General features: G+C 39.2%; 2 protein-coding genes across 2 annotated transcripts in view; both read left to right on the plus strand.

Annotated features, from left to right (window-relative positions):
- GCK (glucokinase) overlaps positions 1 to 6975 on the plus strand; it is a 29727-nt gene extending 22752 nt beyond the window's left edge. The window contains exons 8-10 of the mRNA XM_081961212.1: positions 1399 to 1554; positions 2799 to 3032; positions 4614 to 6975. Coding sequence (XP_081817338.1) covers positions 1399 to 1554; positions 2799 to 3032; positions 4614 to 4770 — 547 coding nt within the window. The 3' untranslated portion in view covers positions 4771 to 6975. The remainder of the gene's footprint in view (positions 1 to 1398; positions 1555 to 2798; positions 3033 to 4613) is intronic.
- A 4025-nt stretch (positions 6976 to 11000) lies between these two features.
- MYL7 (myosin light chain 7) lies at positions 11001 to 17418 on the plus strand. Its single transcript, XM_081961329.1, has 7 exons — positions 11001 to 11270; positions 12405 to 12515; positions 13241 to 13316; positions 15490 to 15594; positions 16491 to 16569; positions 16708 to 16756; positions 17231 to 17418. Exons 1-7 carry the CDS (start codon positions 11268 to 11270, stop codon positions 17330 to 17332), a joined length of 525 nt encoding a protein of 174 aa, XP_081817455.1. The 5' UTR covers positions 11001 to 11267; the 3' UTR covers positions 17333 to 17418.
- The last annotated feature ends 4206 nt before the right edge of the window (positions 17419 to 21624 follow it).

The following is a 21624-nucleotide window of genomic DNA, read 5'->3' on the forward strand; positions in this document are numbered from 1 at the left end:
CTTCCTCTTTTCTTTTATCTGAAATCCAATTTCTCTCTCTCCCAAACAGCAGATGGCCAGGGAAGAAACAAAGAGCTCTTACCAAAATCTGGTCTGATTATGTGCACATTTTAATAAGTACAAAAATCACATGACATTCTTTGGGCTATATGTAGCCCATACTTTCCGTAGCGAAGCTTTGCCTAATCTGGCCACCTTAAGATGGGTTGGGTTAGGCTATTGGGACAATATTATAGTATGGGGGAAATGCCCTAGAAAATAGTTTTTTAACTTGGTATGTCCAAGCTTGTTGGTGTTAAGTTGGTAGCTTCTAGATGTTTGTTTGTTTGTTTGTTTTATTGGGTTTATATGCCGCCCTTCTCCCAAAGGACGCAGGGCGGCGTACAACATTAAAAAACACATATCACGAAAGTTAAAAAGAAATTAGATACATATCCAAAAAACAAACCCAATTAATAGGACAATAACATTTAAAAAATGAGATAAAATTAACAGGCCAGGCCGGTTTGCTGGAAAAGCCAACTTTTTAGGGCGCGTCGGAAGGACCGGAGGTCAGGGATTATGCGAAGCTCCGGGGGCAGCTCATTCCAGAGGGAAGGCGCTCCCACAGAGAAGGCTCTCCCCCTGGGGGTTGCTAGCCGAAAGTGTCTGGCCGACGGCACCCTGAGGAGGCCAACTCTGTGGGATCGCACTGGACGGTGGGAGGCTACTGGTGGCAGTAGGTGGTCTCGCAGGTACCCTGGGCCTAAGCCATGGAGCGCTTTAAAGGTCATAATTAATACCTTGAATCGCACCCGGAAAACAACCGGCAACCAGTGCAGGCCGCCTAAAAGGGGTGTAACTTCGACTCCCCAAATTCTCAGTAAAGGGTATGTTGGCTGAGATTTTGAGAGTTGACATCCACACATCAGGAGGATGTTCAAGTTGAGTAAATCTACTTTAGAATAGAGGTAATAACATTCATGGTTTCCTTTCCTGGCCTCATAGTAACAAGCAGGACTTGCAAAAAAAAAAAACACCTTCTAATACTGAAAACATCATAGACCTGAGATTTAAACTCTGGCACAGATGACCTGTGCATACATTGGTTACTGCAAAAAAAAAAGAAAAAAGAAAAGTCAAGTTAAGCGAAGAGGGAAAGTGGTTGTTTTTCCTTCGTTCAGAGAAAACAACCTCCGTTGTTAGGCAATCAGTCTTCCTACATGAGTGGATTTTGTTCAAACAAACTGCAGTGATTTCATCTGACACACTAACACATTTAGCCTTCCCTATTCTACATATATAAATGATCCCCATGTCTTGTTGGTATTGATGCGTCGGCCTCCCCTCCCCCCCATCACCACCTAACTGCACGGAGCTTCTCCTGCATGTGACCAAACTGTGCTTTCCTTTCTCCAGGTTTGAGAAGATCATAGGGGGGAAGTACATCGGGGAGATTGTACGGCTGGTGCTGCTAAAACTGGTCAATGAAAACCTACTCTTCAACGGAGAAGCTTCAGAAAAGCTAAAGACCAGGGGATCGTTTGAAAGTCGTTTTATTTCACAAATTGAAAGGTAGTCAATACTGTACGAAGTTTACTTGGGGCACTTCGGCATCATCAGGGGAGGCCTGTTAGTTGCCCTGCTAAAAGTTCTCAGTGAAAATAAGCGGAAAAGGTTGTTTTGATGACGCTAACAAGTTTTTGAACACCCTGGGGGAAAAAAATGTTGCAATGCAGACTGGTGATTCGTCCCCTTACCACCTACCAAATGTCAGGCATTTTAGTCCTTTGATATTTAGTTTATTTTATCCATTCTTCTGCAGCAGTTTTATTCTGTTTTAGCTTTATGTTTCATATTAATAATAATTTGGTTTTCAAAAAAGAAGATGCTGATTTGCAAAAAAAAAACCTCAATGTGCACATAAAATCTACCCTAGGGAGTGAATTTTAAGTGCCGTAGGCTCTTCTAAAGTGGCTGAAATCTATCTGGCTGGGAGTATAAAAATTCCAATAGAGTCTCATCCTCATCGATTTTCTTCTGCAAATATTACAGACTTTTCTGTTAATCAGCCATGATAAATAACAAGTCAAAATTAGTCGTGGCTTTCTAATTCAGATTTTCCATTGAAGCTTGACAGATTTTCACTGAACCGTTCACGACATTTTCATGATGTGAATGGTTATAAATGACCAACAGTTCCATGGCTTGAGAAGGAAGAGGTCTTTTTGATTTATTCACGCAGCAATAGATTTTCTGGTTTCCAAGGGGAATACTGGGCTTCCTTCAGTGTAGATTATTTCAAAAAAACATAAGTAATGCCAAACACAGGTTTCCCCTGGAAATCGTCAGGCAGTTAGATTAGAAAGCCAAAAAATGTTCAGTGAGAAAGCAATGGCAAGCCATCCGCTTAATGTTATCGAGAAAGTTACATGGATGTGTTCATAAAGTCATTGGGGACTGACCATGACTCAGAGGGATTTTTAGTTTTAGAGGAATGCAAAACAATCTCAGATCAGAATACTTCATCCTCGTGTTGTCCTATTCCATGATTCTACAATGGTCTTTCCAGGTAGGCTGGAAATGGATTAACTCTCAACATGGATTGCTCCAACCTTGAGAGCCACTTTCCACAGCTCTATTTAGCGTCATTCCCTAACCATTCTGCTTTCCTCTAGATTCTCAATACAGTCTTGCTCCCTACCCCTACTGGGGTTGGCTCCCTCACTCTATCCATGATTCAGAAAAGCTTTTCTTAGAACAACATTAACTTGTGCTTCTGCTGCCCTAAGTCTTTATATGTCCATTTTGCTTCCAAGTGACGCTGGTGACCGCAAGCAAGTTTACAATATTCTAACCTCTTTTGAGCTGTTGCCCTCTGCGATGGATTGTGACATTGTTCGGATGGCCTGTGAGAGCGTCTCCACAAGGGCCGCCCAGATGTGCTCAGCTGGGCTGGCTGGGGTTATCAATCGCATGAGGGACAGCAGGAACGAGGAGATGCTGAAGATTACAGTGGGTGTTGATGGGTCAGTCTACAAGCACCACCCTAGGTGAGCTCTTGACACCACCTTGGTTTCCTTGTTTTTTAAAGTATAATTTTTATTGAAGATTGCAATAGGAATGGAAAGATTGTAAAGAAGTAGCTTCCGATCTTTTTGACAGCATTTATATTTCTCTCTCTCTCTTCCCTCCCTCTAAGGCAGTGTTTCTCAACCTTGGCAACTTGAAGATGTCCGGACTTCAACTCCCAGAATTCCCCAGCTAGCTGGGGAATTCTGGGAGTTGAAGTCCGGACATCTTTAAGTTGCCAAGGTTGAGAAACACTGCTCTAAGGTCACATCATAATTTCCTTCTTACTAATCTACTCTTTCTAATCTTCAGACTCATAAATCACAAGTTCATTCCTCTCTTTTTTTCAGCAAAAAACCCATAAGGGGTTTCCAATAAATGTTGTTGTTGATCTGTCTCTAATGAAACAAATTAATTTGGTTATCTCTGCTAACTCTGTTATCTTCACCAACGGTTCCTCAATTATTGGTACACTATATTGCCAAGAGTATTCGCTCACCCATCCACATAATCAGAATCAGGTGTTCCAATCACTTCCATGGCCACAGATGTATAAAATCTAGTACCTAGGCATGGAGACTGTTTTGACGAACATTTGTGAAAGAATGGGTCGCTCTCAGGAGCTCAGTGAATTCCAGCGTGGAACTGGGATAGGATGCCACCTGTGCAACAAATCCAGTCGTGAAATTTCCTCGCTCCTAAATATTCCACAGTCAGCTGTCAGCTGTATTATAAGAACGTGGAAGTGTTTGGGAACGACAGCAACTCAGCCATGAAGTGGTAGGCCACGTAAACCCGTCCAACATCAGTGTGTGACCTCACAAATGCTTCTGGAAGAATGGTCAAAAATTCCCATCAACACACTCCTGAACCTTGTGGACAGCCTTCCCAGAAGAGTTGCAGCTGTTATAGCTGCAAAGGGTGGACCGATGTCATATTGAACCCTATGGATTAGGAATGGGATGTCACTTACAGTAAATTCATATGCGAGTAAAGGCAGGTGAGCGAATACGTTTGGCAATATAGTGTATTTCATAATGTTCTCATTTTTGTGCATATAACACTCCCAAAATAGCAATCATATATCAAAATAATCCTCCATGGCTCTTTTCCAATTGCCTATGCATTAATCCCAGCAAGAAAAGTTCTGATTTCAGTTGAATGTTGATCTTTAGAATCCTTTGTATCATTCTATAGTATACAATTGAACACAGAAATTGTTTTAAACTCCACTTTTTAAGAAGTGGGTGGCTAACCAGTTCATGTTGTTCAGAGTTTTGCAGATCTAGCAGAGTGTTGTTCAATTTATGCTCCAGCGTTTCCTGAAACCCAGACAACTGAATAAACCTAGACAGTTTTGGTTTTATAAACAGGGTCATCATATTGTGTTAAATACAACTGTAGAGTTGCAACACTGATATCTGCTTGGAAGGGCTCAGAAACCCCTGCCTGTCCAAGAGTTTTCTTCTGGGGTTTGGAGAAGACTAATTCAAAAGGGTGATCCTGGAAACACTGACTCTTCCTTTCTCCTTCTTCTCTCCCTGTTTTCCTTCTGTTCACAGTTTCAAAGAGCGTTTCCATGCATCGGTCAGGCAACTCACTCCGTGCTGTGACATCGCCTTCCTGCAGTCAGAAGAAGGCAGTGGCCGAGGAGCCGCTCTCATTTCTGCTGTAGCGTACAAAATGGCTTGCATGATTGGCCAAAGAGATGGACCATGAAAGAGAAGCTATCTTCTAGGAAAGCATCTCTTCTTCTCAGTGACCCAGGATGCGTTGTTTTGGAGTGTGCCAGGAGCAGGATCAGTAGGAGGAAATTATTCCTGGGGAGTTGAATGAACACTGGACAGAACAATGGCTGGATCAACATTGAGTTCCTCCTAACTTCTCTGTGTAGAGAATGCAATTATTTTTTCAAACGTCAACTTTTCCTTTTTCTTCAAATTCTTCTATAACGCGTGAAGGTGGGGAGGGGGATATGGGTTAGAGTTTAACTAATGAATTGAGGGGTGTTCCATTTATATATTAAAACAATTCATGTAGTTCTATGGTGGTCTTGAGTGAACAGGGAGTAAGTTAATTTGCTGGGGGGGGAAGGGAAATTGCTCAATAAAAAGATCTTGACCAATCGATCAATGAGAAGAATAACCCAAAAATTGTTTTTTCCCATGAAATGATTATTGGAGCCTTGCTTTATAGAATGCAGAGCATTGCACTTAGAAGATAGCAAAGGACAGCACAGATATCAAGTCTAAAGTGTAGAATCATCCAAAATGTGTCACTGGTTTTTTTAGAAAATTTGATTCTAAGATGATTAAAACAAGGGCCCTATCAACATGTGATGGCTAGATATGATCTCCATGTCAATGTTTCTAGTAAAGGTTGATGTTGATTTTCTTCCCCAGGTAGCTATTAATTCTGCCTTTACGTGATTTGGGCTATATTATCTCCCCACTTGCTTTCAACCAAAGCACAAAGATCTCCTGCCTCTTTTTCCCACTGGATTCACACGGCACAGCCTAACCCATTTGAGACCAACATATTCATGGTTAGCCACAAATATTTTCTCCTTTCCTCTGACAGATGCCTTGAATCTGCTCCTGCTAAAATCTGTTATGACTTTGTCATCTTTGTCTTGGAGAGAACTCAGGGCGATGACTAGGATCAAGAGACACTAGAAACAATAAAGGGATCACAAATGAGAATAGCCAAATTCATATTCCTTATAGTTTCAACCATTGGTGGAACTCAACTGATGAACAGGGAAAGGCCCTAAGTGAATGTGTCGAATCTGAACTTGAGATACTCTCTCCAGAAATAGCACAACCCAGACGTTTGAAGGGTCATTTGCTTTCATGACATTCCAGATCTAGGTCAAACGTGAATGCAGGAGGCCTGAGAACAAACAGATTATTCTCTATACCAACGATGATGACGCTAGAAGAGTGGGAGAGTGGCAGGGTGACCGGTTCATTCTGCATCTGGCTGAGTCCAGGGGTTGCTTTTTTTCCCTAGTGAATGTGGGCTCAGATAGGATTCACTGGTGTTGGGTTTTTAACACCCAGATTTAATCTATTTGCAGTAGAAGTTAATTGCCATTTCAGTGTGATTGCCCATAAAACATTAGACTACCACATTGCCTATTGTTAACGAGCATTGGAGGAGTCTTGGCAGGTTATAAAAAGTCAGTTCTGGAATCCCACATCCTTATGATTCTTTTCTTTAGCTTTCTTTTAGCTCTGGTTCTATTTTTAGAGGCTGAGAAAAATAGAAACCCGCAATACTTCCTCTAAAAGCACAGATCCCAGACTGTCGTTTGCTAATTATGAAAAGGTTTTGCAATTTCCCTACATGGCTGAATTTGGGCTGAGCAATGATTTGTTGATATCCGGATAATAAGCCGATTAATGTGGATGGGCTGCAGCCAGTTAGAAATGCCAGTTAGTAAAGACAACGATGATATGTGTTGCAGTGGCTGAAATTGACGATTGGGTGAATGCTATAAAGATTCTAGTCCAGATGTACTTAAGGTGAAGTAAAGAAAGATGTACGGGTAGAGTACTGAAAAAGGTGGGGGGAGATCATGGAGCAATTTGTATGAAACATTGGCTAAGATGAAAAATGTACAGACCCTTGTCATAAAATCAAAAAAGATAAATCAGAAAGATAAATTTATGAGCAGGTCAGAAAGTGACAAACGGACACATCTATTTCTTGGATGTTTAGCAAAGATGGGCTGGAATACAAACATATTGCACAGTTTAAAAGCACACATAATTCTGCTTTTTTAATGGAATATCTTGCCAATCTCCATTTTCCCTACTGAATTTTGGTCATACAGTTGCTTGGCTTAGCCACACTTGCTTTCTTATCACTGGCATAATATTGTTTATTTTCCTGTTTTGTTTTACTATCTGAATCCTGCTATTTTTTTCATAGTTTTGGGGGGGTCTTTTATATTAAAAGTAACCTACATTAAAATAAATTAAAATATGGGTAAAAGTTATCCCTGTGTCATGCGTTTTCCAATGTTTATTCTTTGCACTAAATTGGAATACAATACATAACTGCAACATCTGTATGGTAAAGAAGTAATATACAGAGGAATCACAGGCAGGCAGACAAATATGAAAGTCAGACTTACTCTTTAGTTTATTTTCAGGCTAATGTGTACAGGATTTCAGAATTGTTTATTAGATACGCAAACAGTGATGATAGATACACTTTGGGAATAATTTAATAACGTTAACTTGTAGGGTATTTTTAAAAATATGAGTATATATAATAAAGTGAATTGCTAGTTATCATATTAAAATTCCTAAAGAACATAACATATACAATCATCCAGAGAATGCAACCAAAGAAAAAGAGGATGTAAATATAAGAGACTGCTTATAATGTACAAACACCAGTATTTATGCTGCAGTGGTAAATTTCAAAGTTATTTAAATGAAACCAAAACACAACTCATCCCATAATAGTGGCAGCTGACATGGTAATCCTCTAAAATGCATGGGAAAACTCAATTGGCAAATCCACGTAGGTTTAGGATTAGGTCTCCATAAATTCAGGGAGCAAAATGGACATCAACAATGGATTTGAAGGGAGGCGTGGCTGATGTCACGATGATACGACATGCGATCTTGGAGCTCCAAGATCGCCGTCGATATCTCTGCCGCTGGATGGTTCTTTTGGACCTAAACTGTCCCGTAGAGACAGTGATAGAGAAGGGCACATCCTGCTGATCCTAGGGACATCGCAAAGTCCCTGGTAGATCCAGGATAAGCTCTTTTTTCCAGCCATAGAGAAGCAGCCATTGAAGCTGCTGAAAGTTGGGACAGCTCCAGAACGGAAGGAAAGCGGGAGAGAAAGTGTGTCGAATTGGTGAGATAAATTTTATTATTAGAGAACACCCAAAAAGATCAAAAGTGAAATTAAAATTGAAGACAGAAGAGGTTAAGCGGTGAGATTAGGTCTGAGTCAAACTTAGTGCGTTATCTTTCTTTATTTTTTTTATGGATGGAATTTTTACAAATGCTTCTTACTTTTTAAACTGGACTGGGTTTTTTTCTTCTTCTATATTTCTTTTTTTAAATACTTATTAAGATTTTTTTTCTTTTTTCAACACTCTATTGGATTGTTTTTCTAAAAACCTTTCTCCTTAAGTTTGGAATATAAAGAGGGGAGTAAAAGCAGAGGAAAAAGAAGTAACATTGACACTTAGAGGCTTGGAAACATTGTTTTTCTTTTTTCTCTTTGAACATTTGATCTATATTTCAAGGTTTCTGAGCTTGTTTATTGAAAATGATAGTGGGAAGAGCACGGATTTTTTATACAGGTGCTCCTCTGGGGTACTATCAATAGCTGGACTGGAGTGAAAAGAAAGCCTTGACTTGAAAGATTGCAGTGAACGTGTTTGGAATTTAATAAAAAAAAGCTTTGAATGCTATAGTGGCCGTGTTTACTATCTGGAGGAATGGCGCAACATGAAAAAGGAAAGGAATTAACATTGCAAATGATTATGCAAGAAATTCAAAAAATACAAGTAAGAAGAGAGAGCATTGAAAAGAGAATGGAGAATATAGAACAAAACAGAAAAAATTGATGAAAAAATTGAGAATATTTACCAAATGATGATGAAATTTGAGGACAGAGTTCAAAAAAATTGAAGAAAAAGATAAGAAAATTGTTGATATTGACAGCAGATTGAGCGTGGTTGGAAATGACAGGAGTGGAATATTGAAATGGGACATTAACAGATTTGAACTTTACCTCAGATTCCAGAATATAGAAGAAGGCAGAAAATTTGGCAGAAGTAATGATAGAAATTTTGGCAGAAGAATGGGTGATAACCAAAGTTGATGGAAGTTGATGGAAGGAACAGATGGAGGGTTTCGAGTCTTTAGAAGATATGCAATGAAAAACAAATTGTCAAGAGAAGTCCATATAAGATCTACCAAGAAAGCAATCAGAACACAAATATTACAAATGGCAAAAGATATAAGATTGCACTACTGTTGGAAGGATACAGGATGATGTAATGAAATGTTATAATAAAAACTGATTTAAATGTAGTTAATTTTAGAATATTACGCATAAAATGAAGTAATAATAGTTATAGTCAAATAAATGATTAACAATGATAATAATGTGTATATATATATATATATATATGTGTGTGTGTGTGTGTGTGTGTGTGTGTGTGTGTGTGTCTGTGTCTGTGTGTGTCACCGTGAAAGACCGAAATTGGTGAATGTCACATACCAATTTCGGTCTTTCACGGTGACATATATATAACGAGTCAGCGTAACGCTTTACTTTTGCTTTTCAATTCGCGGTCCTGGAAACTACTCGTTCTAACCGCACAGGATCGCAGGTTTTAAAAAAAAAGAAGTCCGCGAATAGAAGACGCTTAAAAGGAAGCGAGGAGCCGAGGTATTAGGGTAAGGGTATTAGGGTAAGGGTGTCGAGAGGATAAGGGTATTTAGCAAATATTTCGGACATACACCAAGCGACTATGTGAATGTCGACATTCACCGGTGAATGTCGACATTCACCAGATTTCGGACTTTCACAGTAACATATATATATATATATTAGATTGATAATATGGAATTTTATACAAATTGTAAGTGAGGACTATGGAAAGGATGCTCAAAAGTTTTGTAACTAAAGAAAAACAATTTTATATAGAATATAATATAAAGATGTAATATTATTGGATGGTTTTAGGATGAAGCAATGAAACGCCATAAATTTATTTTAAATTTAGAATATCTCACATAAAAGGATGTAATAATATAGTCAAATGAATGTTTAACAATGATAATAATTGTATACATATATATTAGATTGATGATATGAGATTCTATATAAATTGCAGGCGAAGACTATTGTGAGAAAGCACAAAAGGTTTGTAACCAATCGACAGGCTGTATGTAACTGGAGGATGGTTTTTATGTTTTCTGTGTGTTTATGTTTGTTTTAAAATAAAATAAAAATATTTAAAAAACAACAGTGGATTTGAAGTGGATGGTGCTGAGGGTACTTAGTTTTCATCCCTGCCTTATTCACATTTCCTGATAAAATACATGGGAAAATCCCATTGGGAGGCAAATCCATTTAGGGGATTGATCTATTAGTGTCAGCATTCCAAATAGCATCCAAAAGTAAATCAGAGTCCAGGCAAAGTTCCAATTTATTAAGAAAAGTCATGCTGGGAAAACCCGAATCTGAAAGCTTCCTGGTTTTCCCCACCTAGTTGAAAGTTCAAGATCTTGCCCCCACACCAAGTCTAATCACATGGTCTAATCTCCCACTGCCATGCTGGTAGTTCCACCCATCCAATTCCGGTCAGGTGCGGAGGGGCAGAGACAAAGGATGACCTTGGGTTTCTAGAAAGAATTTTGTTATGGCTGCATATCATCTAACTCTTTACAATCCCCCCGTCCCATTTTCCCACAAAAGAAAATGCATAGTAGAATAATAGAAAGTGTGGCAGGCCAAAGATGCAAAAGAAAAGATGGCTGCAGGCCTGACAATTAAGTTTATTGCCAGGATCCCTCCTGAAGCTTGAAGGGAGCTTCCTTTACATATAACATGTTTCTATCAATTTTCTGGAAGTCTGATGTTTTAAATTTTTAATTTTAAAGATTGAAGGGATGAATGGCTAGTAACTTCTTCTCTCATTGTGGGCAAAAAGTGCAAATGAACTTTATTGCCCAGGAGTGGGGGTGGAAGTGGGGGGTGACAGCTTACAATATTGTTTTTCTGCTCTTTGTTAATCAGCCTAGTGGCATTCTCACTGGTCCATAGTGAGTGACTCTAGCAAGTCTGGTAGGTTTGCTTTAAGTAGGAAATCCTAGTTTAAGTAGGTTTGCTTTAAACAATTTCATGGATAAAAATGGTGGCAAAGTGGGTGTGTCCTACAACCAACTGTTAATATATACACCACTCATTTGGGGTCAGTCAGGAAAACTGTGTTCTAAAGGGAATGCCCAACTTGAACATCCAACTTTTTTCCATCAGTGAAGCCTGCTAAATGCTATTCCCTGGCCCTTATCAATCGTTATAGTGTCAGAGCTAGAAGATAACCAAGTTTGGCTGTCTTCTGCAACTGAGTTCCTAATTTAGCTCACTAAGAGATAAGGTCTGAGATATAGGCTGAATTACCCTCAACACCAACTGGACAACCTTTGTTCTTCAGGAGGAAACCCAAGATGGTGAGTAAGACCTCATATCCATTGTTGCTCTATTGAATGTCTTGCAGACATCTACATATCTCTCTCTCTCTCTCTCTCTCTCTCTCTCTCTCTCTCCCTCCCTCCCTCCCTCCCTCCCTCTCTCTCTCTCCTCTCCCCCCCACTCTCCCACATTAACTTTAAGATGAGGCGCCTACATACATTTTTTTCCAGCCCTTAGAGCGAACAAGCAAGCCGCAGTTGGGCATTTATACATGAAAAAAAAAGTTAAGCAAAAATGCATGCTCCAATCACACTGGAAAGATCTCATATCTCAGTGAGGGTTGAATACAGTTTTTGTAGAAAGTCAATAAGCAATTGCTGAATCGAAATAAAATTGTGGCATGCTTTAAGGCATACTGCATCTGCTTTAATTGCTTCCAGCAATAATCCTTATTTTTTTGAAAGCTGTTTCATTTTGCTACTCTGATCTTTCAGATCCTTTGCTTTGCATGGAGATACTGTTACAAAGAAAGGTTGCATGGAAGCAAAAAAAAAGGGGGGGGGGCTTTTTTTGTAATGGGTAGGGTTCCCCCCCCCTCTTTCTCTCCATCCATGGAGTTCAGTGAATCTACAGAGGGTATGGGAATTGAGAATGTCAGAAATGTTATGTATCTTGTTTCTTTCATGCTTTATAAGAATATAGAAGCTAGTCTGTTTGGTTGTTCTACAGCAATATTTCTTAAAGTATGGTCCTAGGACCCTTAAGAGATCCCCCAAGACCCTTTCAGAGCTCGTCACAACATTTGCCAGTTATGGAAGGTATCTGAAAACTTTTAAATCCAGGGCACTCTTCTGATAGTATTTTTATTTGCTGAAAAATAGAGGTTTCTTTGGGAATAATATTATATGTTAATTTCTAATGAGTCTATTGCTTGTCTTAACCTGAGTCAATAAATATATTCCATGGAGTCATCAATTTTAATTTTTAATATGGTTAATGTTGATAAATAGAACCCGTTGAAGCAAAAGCATTTTGAAGGGTCCTCCATAAGTTTTAAAAACAGGGAATGGTTCTGGAGCAAAAATGTTTAAGAACTAACAAGAACACCTTGGTTCGTATTAGCTGGGCCTTAGGACTGTGGATTCTCTATTGATCCTTTTTCCTTTTCCCAGGCTAGCAGAAAAGCCGGGACACGAAGCAAAACTGCTGCTAAGCGAGCACAGAGAGGATCTTCCAATGTCTTTTCAATGTTTGAGCAGTCACAGATCCAGGAGTTTAAGGAGGTGAGCATACCCTAGGATCCTGTAGCTAAGAAACTTTCAATCAAAACCGTCCAGCTTGGATCTGATGCATGCTTCTTTTTAAAATATTTCTTGTGTCATGTTATGCTGTTCTCTTTTAATGCCATTTCAGCAGCAGCTTTATTGCAGTGATTATACTTGTACTTGTTGCTCCTTTCAAAGGGGATTTTTTTCTTGAGACTGCTTGATCAAGCTAAGGATAATGATGTCAAGTGACGGGTGAATAAACAGATTTTAGCCATATGGGGATGTCACAGAACCAATAAGACTGGAGGCAATACTTATCTTGAATGGGAAGATGTTTTGCTCTGTTTGACAGCCAGTTCCTTCATTAATACGAACAATAAAGGAGAGGATGTGGAGTATCTTGCAGGGATGTTTAAATAATAATAATAATAAAAAAGAATAGGTACCTTCCAAATCCAGTTTTAGTGCAGCAGCTTTATTTTTCAGACTGGTGTTTTATCACTTGCACGTTTCACAAATACAGGCTAGGAAAACTATTTGGAAGATACTGCATGTAAATCAGGGAAGGAATAAAAAACAACACTTGTGGCTTCTGTCAAGCATCAAGGATTGCTAAGCTCTTAAAAGAGCAGACTCCTATAACAGTCTGAAGAATGTGGTTCCTGAATATACAAGACAGGAACATATTTGTATGAGTAACTGTGCTTAAGGAATCTGAGCAAGTCTGCTTATTCTCCAAGGCATTCAGTTGCATTGACCAGAATCGAGATGGAATTATCACCAAATCTGATTTGAAGGAGACATACAGTCAACTCGGTGAGTGACTTTACTCTGGTTATGAAACAACAATCTGAGCAAGTTCAGGAATTTTTCTTTACTAAAGATCTTAGCAGATAGAAATAAAAACAGCCTGGGGACTTTCCTGAGACTTGACTGCCAGCTTTCCAGCAGAAAGTCATAAAATTCTGATCTCTTCCAAACTTGAAAGCCAGATTCAATCAGATAGTGTTTTTATCTACTGCTTTATTCATGGGCACAACTAGGACATTATGTAGTAAATTCATGGTAAGGGTAGTAAGATGCAAAGGGTTACACTAAATCAGGCCCTGGAATAGTGGAAAATAAATTAAACCATCTAGACCAGGTGTGTCCAACTTTAGCAACTTTAAGACTTGTAGACTTCAAATTCCCCAGTCAGCCATGCTGGGTGGAGAATTTTGGAAGTTAAAGTCCCCAAGTCCTAAAGTTGGACACCCCTGAGTTGGACTATTTATTTAATTTGTTCAGTATTGCTTACTCTGATCAGAACATCTGTGCAGGTCTTAGGTAGAGAAACATTTCTCATGTTTTCCTTTTCAGCTATCACTCCTGTTTTGTTCTTTCCATGCTCGAGGCAACAGGGATGTTTTCTTTGCAAAAAGAGAGTGTGCATGTATTTTAGGATTAAGTTCTGCTCTCCTCTGTTCTTAATTCCTTCTTTTGAAGTATTAGTTACCTTTCTCTGGACCAAAATGCAACATTTGCAGTGGTCTTTCAAGTGGAAGTACAGAGAAGGGGGGGAAGATGAGGAAAGACGGAATTTGCTTATCTGTAGCACTAGCTGTAGTAGTGTTATTTTTGGAGCTTTAAGTACTCCTCTTCAATTCTGGATAGTGTTACTGTTAATAAACAGTTCATCAGTTTCATAAGATGGAATGAGCTTTCCCTTTTTATCATACATGCAACGGCCGGTATACTGTGCCTTAATTTGCCATTGGAAGACCCATCAAAGGGGAGTCTTTTGTTTCAAGGCATTCTTTCTTTAGCGGAGAGGAAGAAAATCTGAAGGTCCTTGGACTGGATGTGGCCCCTCAATTCTAGGCTGCAAGACACCAAGATGTCTAAGTATTGCTTCTAAAATTATAATGTTTAATATGCAGGAGAAAATAGTTACTGATAGAAAGAGAATATTTGTAGCTCAGGGTTGAACTACGGGGTCTTTGGAGCTCTCTAAGCCTGGTTGTTTGCTTGCAAACGTTTCATTACCAAACTAGGTAACATAATCAGTGCTAGTGATTGTAAAATTATCACATTGTATATGAACTGGCTCACTGTTTTGTCCTGGTATTGTCTTGTCCTGAAGGCCATGTTAAGGGAAAATATACCTTCAAATGATGCCCTGTCTGAAAGTTATCTGCGGGATCGCATCCTACCTCATACATCCCTGCGACCAATTCGCTCCCACAGGGAGGGACTCCTCCGGGTGCCGTCCACTAAGCAATGCCAACGGGCGGCGCCCAGGAGTAGAGCCTTCTCTGTGATGGGCCCAACCCTCTGGAATGATCTCCCCCCCCCCCCCCCCGATATCAGAACCACTACCAACCTCCGCTCCTTCCGACAGAAACTCAAGACCCACCTGTTCCAATTAGCTGGCCTGGCCCAGTTATAGTCCCATTTTATACCTCCTGGCAAACATTTTATTCTGGGATAGTTTTTTAGGGGTAGTTTTTAATGCATTTTTTAAATTTTAAATTTGAACTTTAACTATTATTGTACAGTAAATTATATGTTACCTCCTCCAACCACATCTATACCTATTTCTATATTTATATTTATGTATATTTATTGTGTTTTTAACATGACTGTACACCGCCCCGAGTCCCTTCTGGGAGAGGGCGCGGTCTATAAATTAAATAAAAGTTAAAAAGTTAAAGTGGAAGTCTGTTGGTAAGTAGAGAGGTTCCCAAAATCCCCCAAATCTGATATTCTCCCCAGATGTTGGGAATTTGGATTATTTCCTCAAGATCTAGAAGATCTCCAAGGTCTCTTCCAACTCCGTTATTCTGTATAAGAGTGAAAACAAAGCATTCAGGAATTGTGCCTTGTTCTGTTCAAACATTCCATATCCGCTATATTCTGGAAGGCATTTTGGACTCACAATTGGACAAAGCAAACAACAGATAATATATCCAGTGAGGAATATTGATTGCGATCAGCTTTCTCTCTACAGGCAAATTGAATGTGAAGGATGAAGAGCTGGAAGAGATGCTGAAGGAAGGGAAAGGACCAATTAACTTCACTGTCTTCTTATCACTCTTTGGGGAGAAACTGAATGGTAAATTAGCATGATCACATCTTGGAATTTGCCGATTAATCAAGATGAGACTCAATATTTTCCTTTTGTTCCAACACTCCCAAATTTCCACTTCTTCTTAGAATGTTGACATCTTCTATCATTTCTCTCCCAAGAAAAGAGGGAACATCTTCCCCATACAAGATTCACTCTTAAGCTACAGTTACGTGGCAGGGTTCCACTATTATGCATGCAGAAAACCCCAGACTTTATCTAAGACATCTCCAGGAAAACAAAATTTTTTTTTTGTTATTTGAAATCCTAGAGAGGTCCTGGCAATCAGGGGCTGCATTTGCACCATATACAGTATGTAACCAGATTAAATGAAGCTTTAATAAATGCATTCATACCATCTAAATTTGATTAGATTTAATGGGATGTACGTCTTCAAAATAAGTGAAGAAATTTGGGTAAGTTGCTCTTTATTTACTACTGAGCGAACATGTTGCACAAAGCCAGCCTGTTTCAGTAACTTTAAAATCAATGTACAGTACCAACCCAGGAAATCAATTAATTCAATAACCAGGTTAAGTAAAGATCTACACTCCTGGGATTGTGGGGTGATCAGCAGCATCCTAAAGCCTTGGATGCATTTTCTGGAAACCTCACAGTTGTTGTTTGAATGTGATAGAAGAGGAGAAATATTAAATCCATGACAGTAAACATATTGTCTATTTTAATTCAATTTAAATAATGTGAACTCCAATTTAGCTTTATGATACTCATTATTTAGAAGGTTGCTTCTGGCCAAGTGTATCCTCTAACCTGGAAAACATTGTGCACATGCCTGATTTAAGCAATATTGAGTCATTCATATCTAATGAAAAGAACTCCAAAAGGCAGTTTTATCTGTTCCTAAGTAACCGTATCTTCTGTAGGTACTGATCCAGAGGAATCCATCCTTGCTGCCTTCAAACTCTTTGACCCAAATGGAACTGGCTTAGTGAACAAAGAGGAGTAAGTTCAAGAACTGTGTGTTTGTGTATGTGTTTTATTATCCCTTCAGGCGTTCTATTAAACAACCAAAAACAGAGTTCGGTAGGCAATGTTTTCAACAACACTGACACTTTTTAACTTTTAAAAATTGTTTTTCAGGTTTAAACAACTTCTGGTAACTCAAGCTGACAAGTTTTCTCTTGAGGAGGTGAGATTAATCCCTTCTTTGGCAAGAAAGTTCTTCTCACAAGATCACCAAAGCTGGGAGATGCCTTTCTCTCCATATATCAATTGATCTATGTTTGATATTGATAGAATTTGGTTTAAAATGCTTGGTTACATGTTCGGACATATGTGCTTTTTGATGTCACTTTTCAGATCCTGAGGTTTTGTCATCGGAAACCTGACAATATTGCATTAGGTCTATTTAACATATCTATTTCCTTTTTTTTGAAACAACTCACCAAATTTTGGAAGTTTGCTTTTGATGAAAACTTTATCTTGGTGTTCTCAGGAGCTGTTAGAAAGATTGGGGACCCCGGTGTGACCAATGAATTGTTTACCATTGGCCAGGGCTTTGATCGAGTGAGAAATCCTTGGGGTTCTTACTGCAAGACCTTGAAAAGTTGATTGACTGTGATTTCCCATACTTACTCCAGACTCTGTGTTTCTTCCTATCTAGGTAGAGCAAATGTTTTCTCTTGCTCCCATGGATGTAGCTGGAAACATTGACTACAAATCTTTGTGTTATATCATCACACATGGAGATGAGAAGGAAGACTGAAGACTTGAGTAGGGTGAGGACTGGAGACAACTCCCATTCACCCACCCTACTTTGTTAAAGATTACAATAAACAATTGCATGAAAAACGATGAGGCCTTGTTTATGACAGGTGGGAGAAAAAGATGAAGAATAGAGAGTAGGGTAGTGGGTTTGATCTTGGGTTTGCGTGGTGGATATCGCAATACATCTCATCTGGTGGGCACCAGATTGGGGCAAAGACATGGCTGCAGTTCACTGACTTGCCAGTCTTGGTCTTTCAGTGCCAGACTTGGGCATGTGCCAACCTAAGGCCAAGAAAAATATGGATTACTCACCTTAATATGGACTTCTTGTGCTTTGCAATGAGGTAATAGGCAAATTCCAGCTCCATTCTATGATGCTCAGAAGAAATGATGATTAAGCTATCCAGCTATCCATGGTGAGTGCTATCCATCCTGCTCAGGAAATGCCACCCGAGGCTCCTCCTCCACTCTGCCAGTCCTATCTTCTGTTTGGGTTTATCTGAGCATATCCCAGGATAATACTGCCTTCTTTTAGGAGACCACGTTTAACTTGAAACTAACCACTGCCAGATAGCTCTTGGCTTATTTTTAGCCAAGTGGATTTGGGTTAAAATGAGACTTTTTCAACCCTTACACTGCCAACACCAACCTGCAAAAAAAAAAAAAAAAGCTTGAGTAGTTTTGGTGTGGAAGGAGAATAAACTCATTCACAATGGGCATTGGGAGAGCAATAGCACTTAAACTTATATACCACTTTACAGCCCTCTCTCTAAGCGACTTATCAAGAGTCAGCCTATTGCCTCCAACAATCTGGGTTCTCATTTTACTGACCATCGGAAGGATGGAAGGCTGAGTCAACCTTGAGCCAGTGAGAATCGAACTGCTGGCAGTGGGCAGAATTAGCCTGCAATACTGCATTCTAACCACTGCGCCACCCTGGTGAAGAGAGAAGGACACAAAGCATAATTATGATGATCATCATTCTTTAGATTTCTTATTAGCTCAATTATCTACAAGTAACTTTCTAGTTCAATCCCCCAGAGCTGTCATTGAATCTGGCTTCATCCATTGAGCGGTGTGTATTTGTAGGATGGAATAAAAGGAAAGCAAATGGCAAAATAGACACCGGAAAGTTGCAGTGTAAGCTCTGCTCCCTTTGTACTTGCACTATGGTGTAGGTTTTTTACTCCTGCCCACGAGGATGCAGTTCGTGTTATTGTGGTGTTATTATGCTGCACTCTAAACTTCCCCTTGTATTTCAGTTCTCCAAATTGATTGCAAGTGAGCTTTTCAAATACTGTTTCTGGGAAACCATTATTTTGATTCAGTCTCTGGAAGGCTTAAATTAGAGGTGAAGATAATAGGACAAACAAATTTACAACACATGCTATTTGTCATATAAATATAAACAGCACTGACAAGGGAGCTCAGAACCGAGTGGAGGGGATGAGTGGATTTAACTCTTTCCAACTCTGATTCACACCAGAATCACTTGTAATCACACAGATTACAACCTGCATTTGAAAGGGAATGCAAGTCATTTACTTAACTGAATGGAAGACAGCCCTGGCATGAAGACGCTCAACTTAAGAAGAGGAGAAAATATTAAAATTAAATATTCATCTTCCTTTACCAGGTTCTTAATTAATTTAAGACCCCCTCAAATATTTTCAAGGTAAATATTTGGTCTAGCTGTCTTTTCAAGTAGATAGCATATCTACTTTGAAGAGACAGGGTTTTTGCAACAGATTACTACGGCATAAAAAAATAGAATCAGCAGATTTGTTTGATCTCTGACAGAGATCATATACTGTATTTCCCTTCGAAATGGGAAAGAACAAAATAAAAATCTCTCCAATAGTACACTAAGTGTGTTGGCTTCTACATGAAAGTGCTGATGGTCAATTGGATAAGAACAGAATGAAGGACTTCATCAGAGGGAGGAGAGGTTCCTACTGGTTCGCACCGGATCAGTGGAACCGGTAGTGGAAATGGTGACTGGGTCTCCAAACTGGTGAGGACGGCATGCTTGCCACGCACCCGAACCGGTTCCCCGGTTGCCGCAACAACTTTTTTGGACCCTTTTAAATGCTCTGCAGAAGCACAGACCTGTTCATAGGCAACTGCGCATACACATTTATAGGCAGAATTGCACGCTCACCAAATCAGCAGTAATGCCGTCAGAACCCACTCCTGGAGTGCATGCCTTTGAAGAACGTTGGTTCAACAGCCTTGTTGGTTGCAGAGCTGGAGAGAAGCCTATCTATTTTACTTATTTATTAGATTTATATGCACCCACCTCACTCTGCAAAGCAGCTTATAAATTTAAATAAAGAATAATAATATCTAGTAGAGGGCAATAATATGTTGCAACCTTTTGTTGCAATATCCACTGAAATAGCAGTTCCATAAGAAGTGAGTCCTAACATAAAAAAACAACAATGCTTTAGAAGAATATACCTTTTTGTCCATAAACTTTTAACGTCGTTTCGGATACTTTGAGGATATTGAAATATAGTATTATCCACTTTAAAGCCAACATTTATTCTTGATTTCTTTTTCAAGTGGACTGCTCTTTTCTACTCTGAGTTATGTTGCATGAATCCTCCACTTGAGGGGTGAGGCTGGAGAGCTGTTCAGCAGGAAGAGCAACGAATCCATAGGGAAAACTTGTTGAATCCTCAAGGGCAGCTGTCCAACTAAAACATAAGAGGCTGGGGAGGAGGAGATACTGCATTAGCAGAAGACAGCAACGACTTTCACAATTACCCCATGAATCTGTTTCACTGCAGAAAATGACACAGAGAGCTGGGCCTTAGCCTTGAGAAAAGATGGGGATAAATTTTTCAGGTCATATAAGGGTGTCATCAAGACAAGAAACACTTTTAGTGTTTAGTCCTCATACCTATGACTGTTGCAACATCTCCAGAATTATGTGATTAAAATCTGGGCATTAATCAGGTGGCTTTTTAAGTGAATCTGATTTCTCCCATTGGCTTTGCTTGTGGGAAGCAAGCTGGAAAGGTTACAAATAGTAATCCCAGACCCCAAGCAGGACAAGGCAACCATGGTAAATACATGACAAATTTTAATCACATAACTGTGGAGATGTTGCCACAGTCATAAGTGTGAGGACTAGTTGTAAATCCTTTCAGTGCCGTTGTAACTCCAAACAGTTGCTAAACAAATTGTTGTAAGTCAAAGACTACTTGTAATAGCCTTCAGATAATGAATTGAGGATTCCAGTTGAATCTCTTACTGGTAAGCATAATTTGAAATATGGAGCCAATTACCTATTTAAAGATGAGGCAATTTCCTCTTGTTAGATATGTCCAGCCATCTGTCAGGGATGTTTTAATTTTGATTTATACACTGAACAGATGGTTGAAGTTGAGGATGTAAATGGCCCATTCCAGTCTATGATTCTTTGAGCTGGAAGACGTGTTTAAAATTTAATCCCAGTGGTTTCAGACATGACTTTGCCTATCTTTTCTCCTGGCTTTTTTAAAAATTATGGCTGATTTATTAAATAAGTTGGTGCCTCAATTTTTGGCTTCTAAAATGAAGCCCAAATATATCAGCAGAACCAGCTAATGGCTAACGTAAATATACAGATTAAAATCACATTCTATGGATATTTTTCTTCAATCCTCCAAACACCTGCAGTCAAACCTAACCATTCTGTATTTTGTTTTTGTGCTTTGGACATTGTAACAATCTCCCCTCCCTTTAAAGGATAATACACATTTGGGATGATTTGCTATTTCAGGAGAATGTCAGAAAACAGCTATTAGATGCTCTCTGATCTCTGTTGTGATGGAGTGAGTTTGGTCTATCATTTCTAAACATCAGAATGAAATAAAACCCATTTCAAGCTGCACTCAGGACCACGGAGACGTCTTCGGACAGCGCTGGCTCTTTGGCTTTGAAACGGAGATGAGCACCGTCCCCTAGAGTCGGGAACGAATATGTGCGAGGGGAACCTTTACCTTACCTGTACAATGTGTACAATGTGTAATTTTTATAATATGTGTTTTATTTATTGTACGCCGCCCCGAGTCCCTTTGTGGAGAGGGAGCGGCTAACAAATTTAATAAAATAAATAAATAAATAAATAAATTACCATTCTTAGACTCATTTTTTAAAAAAGATTTGTACAGGACCTTCCTTCCTTCTTCATTTCCTAGTTATCATTGTAGGGCACACCCAAAGGTATCCGGGCACCTAAATACAGTTGTTTTTATAAGTTTTGGGAACAACCTACAACTGTTAAGATTTCTTCTAAAACAG

The sequence above is a fragment of the Natrix helvetica genome, assembly GCF_964273705.1.
Source record: "Natrix helvetica genome assembly, chromosome: 8".
NCBI classification, from domain to species: Eukaryota; Metazoa; Chordata; class Lepidosauria; order Squamata; family Natricidae; genus Natrix; species Natrix helvetica.

What these genes read in the sequence shown, in the direction of transcription:
- MYL7 (XM_081961329.1), top strand. An exon ending in GGAGACATACAGTCAACTCG is followed by an intron (nt 13,317 to 15,489) that starts GTGAGTGACTTT and finishes TTCTCTCTACAG; the next exon opens with GCAAATTGAATGTGAAGGAT. An exon ending in CTTTGGGGAGAAACTGAATG is followed by an intron (nt 15,595 to 16,490) that starts GTAAATTAGCAT and finishes TATCTTCTGTAG; the next exon opens with GTACTGATCCAGAGGAATCC.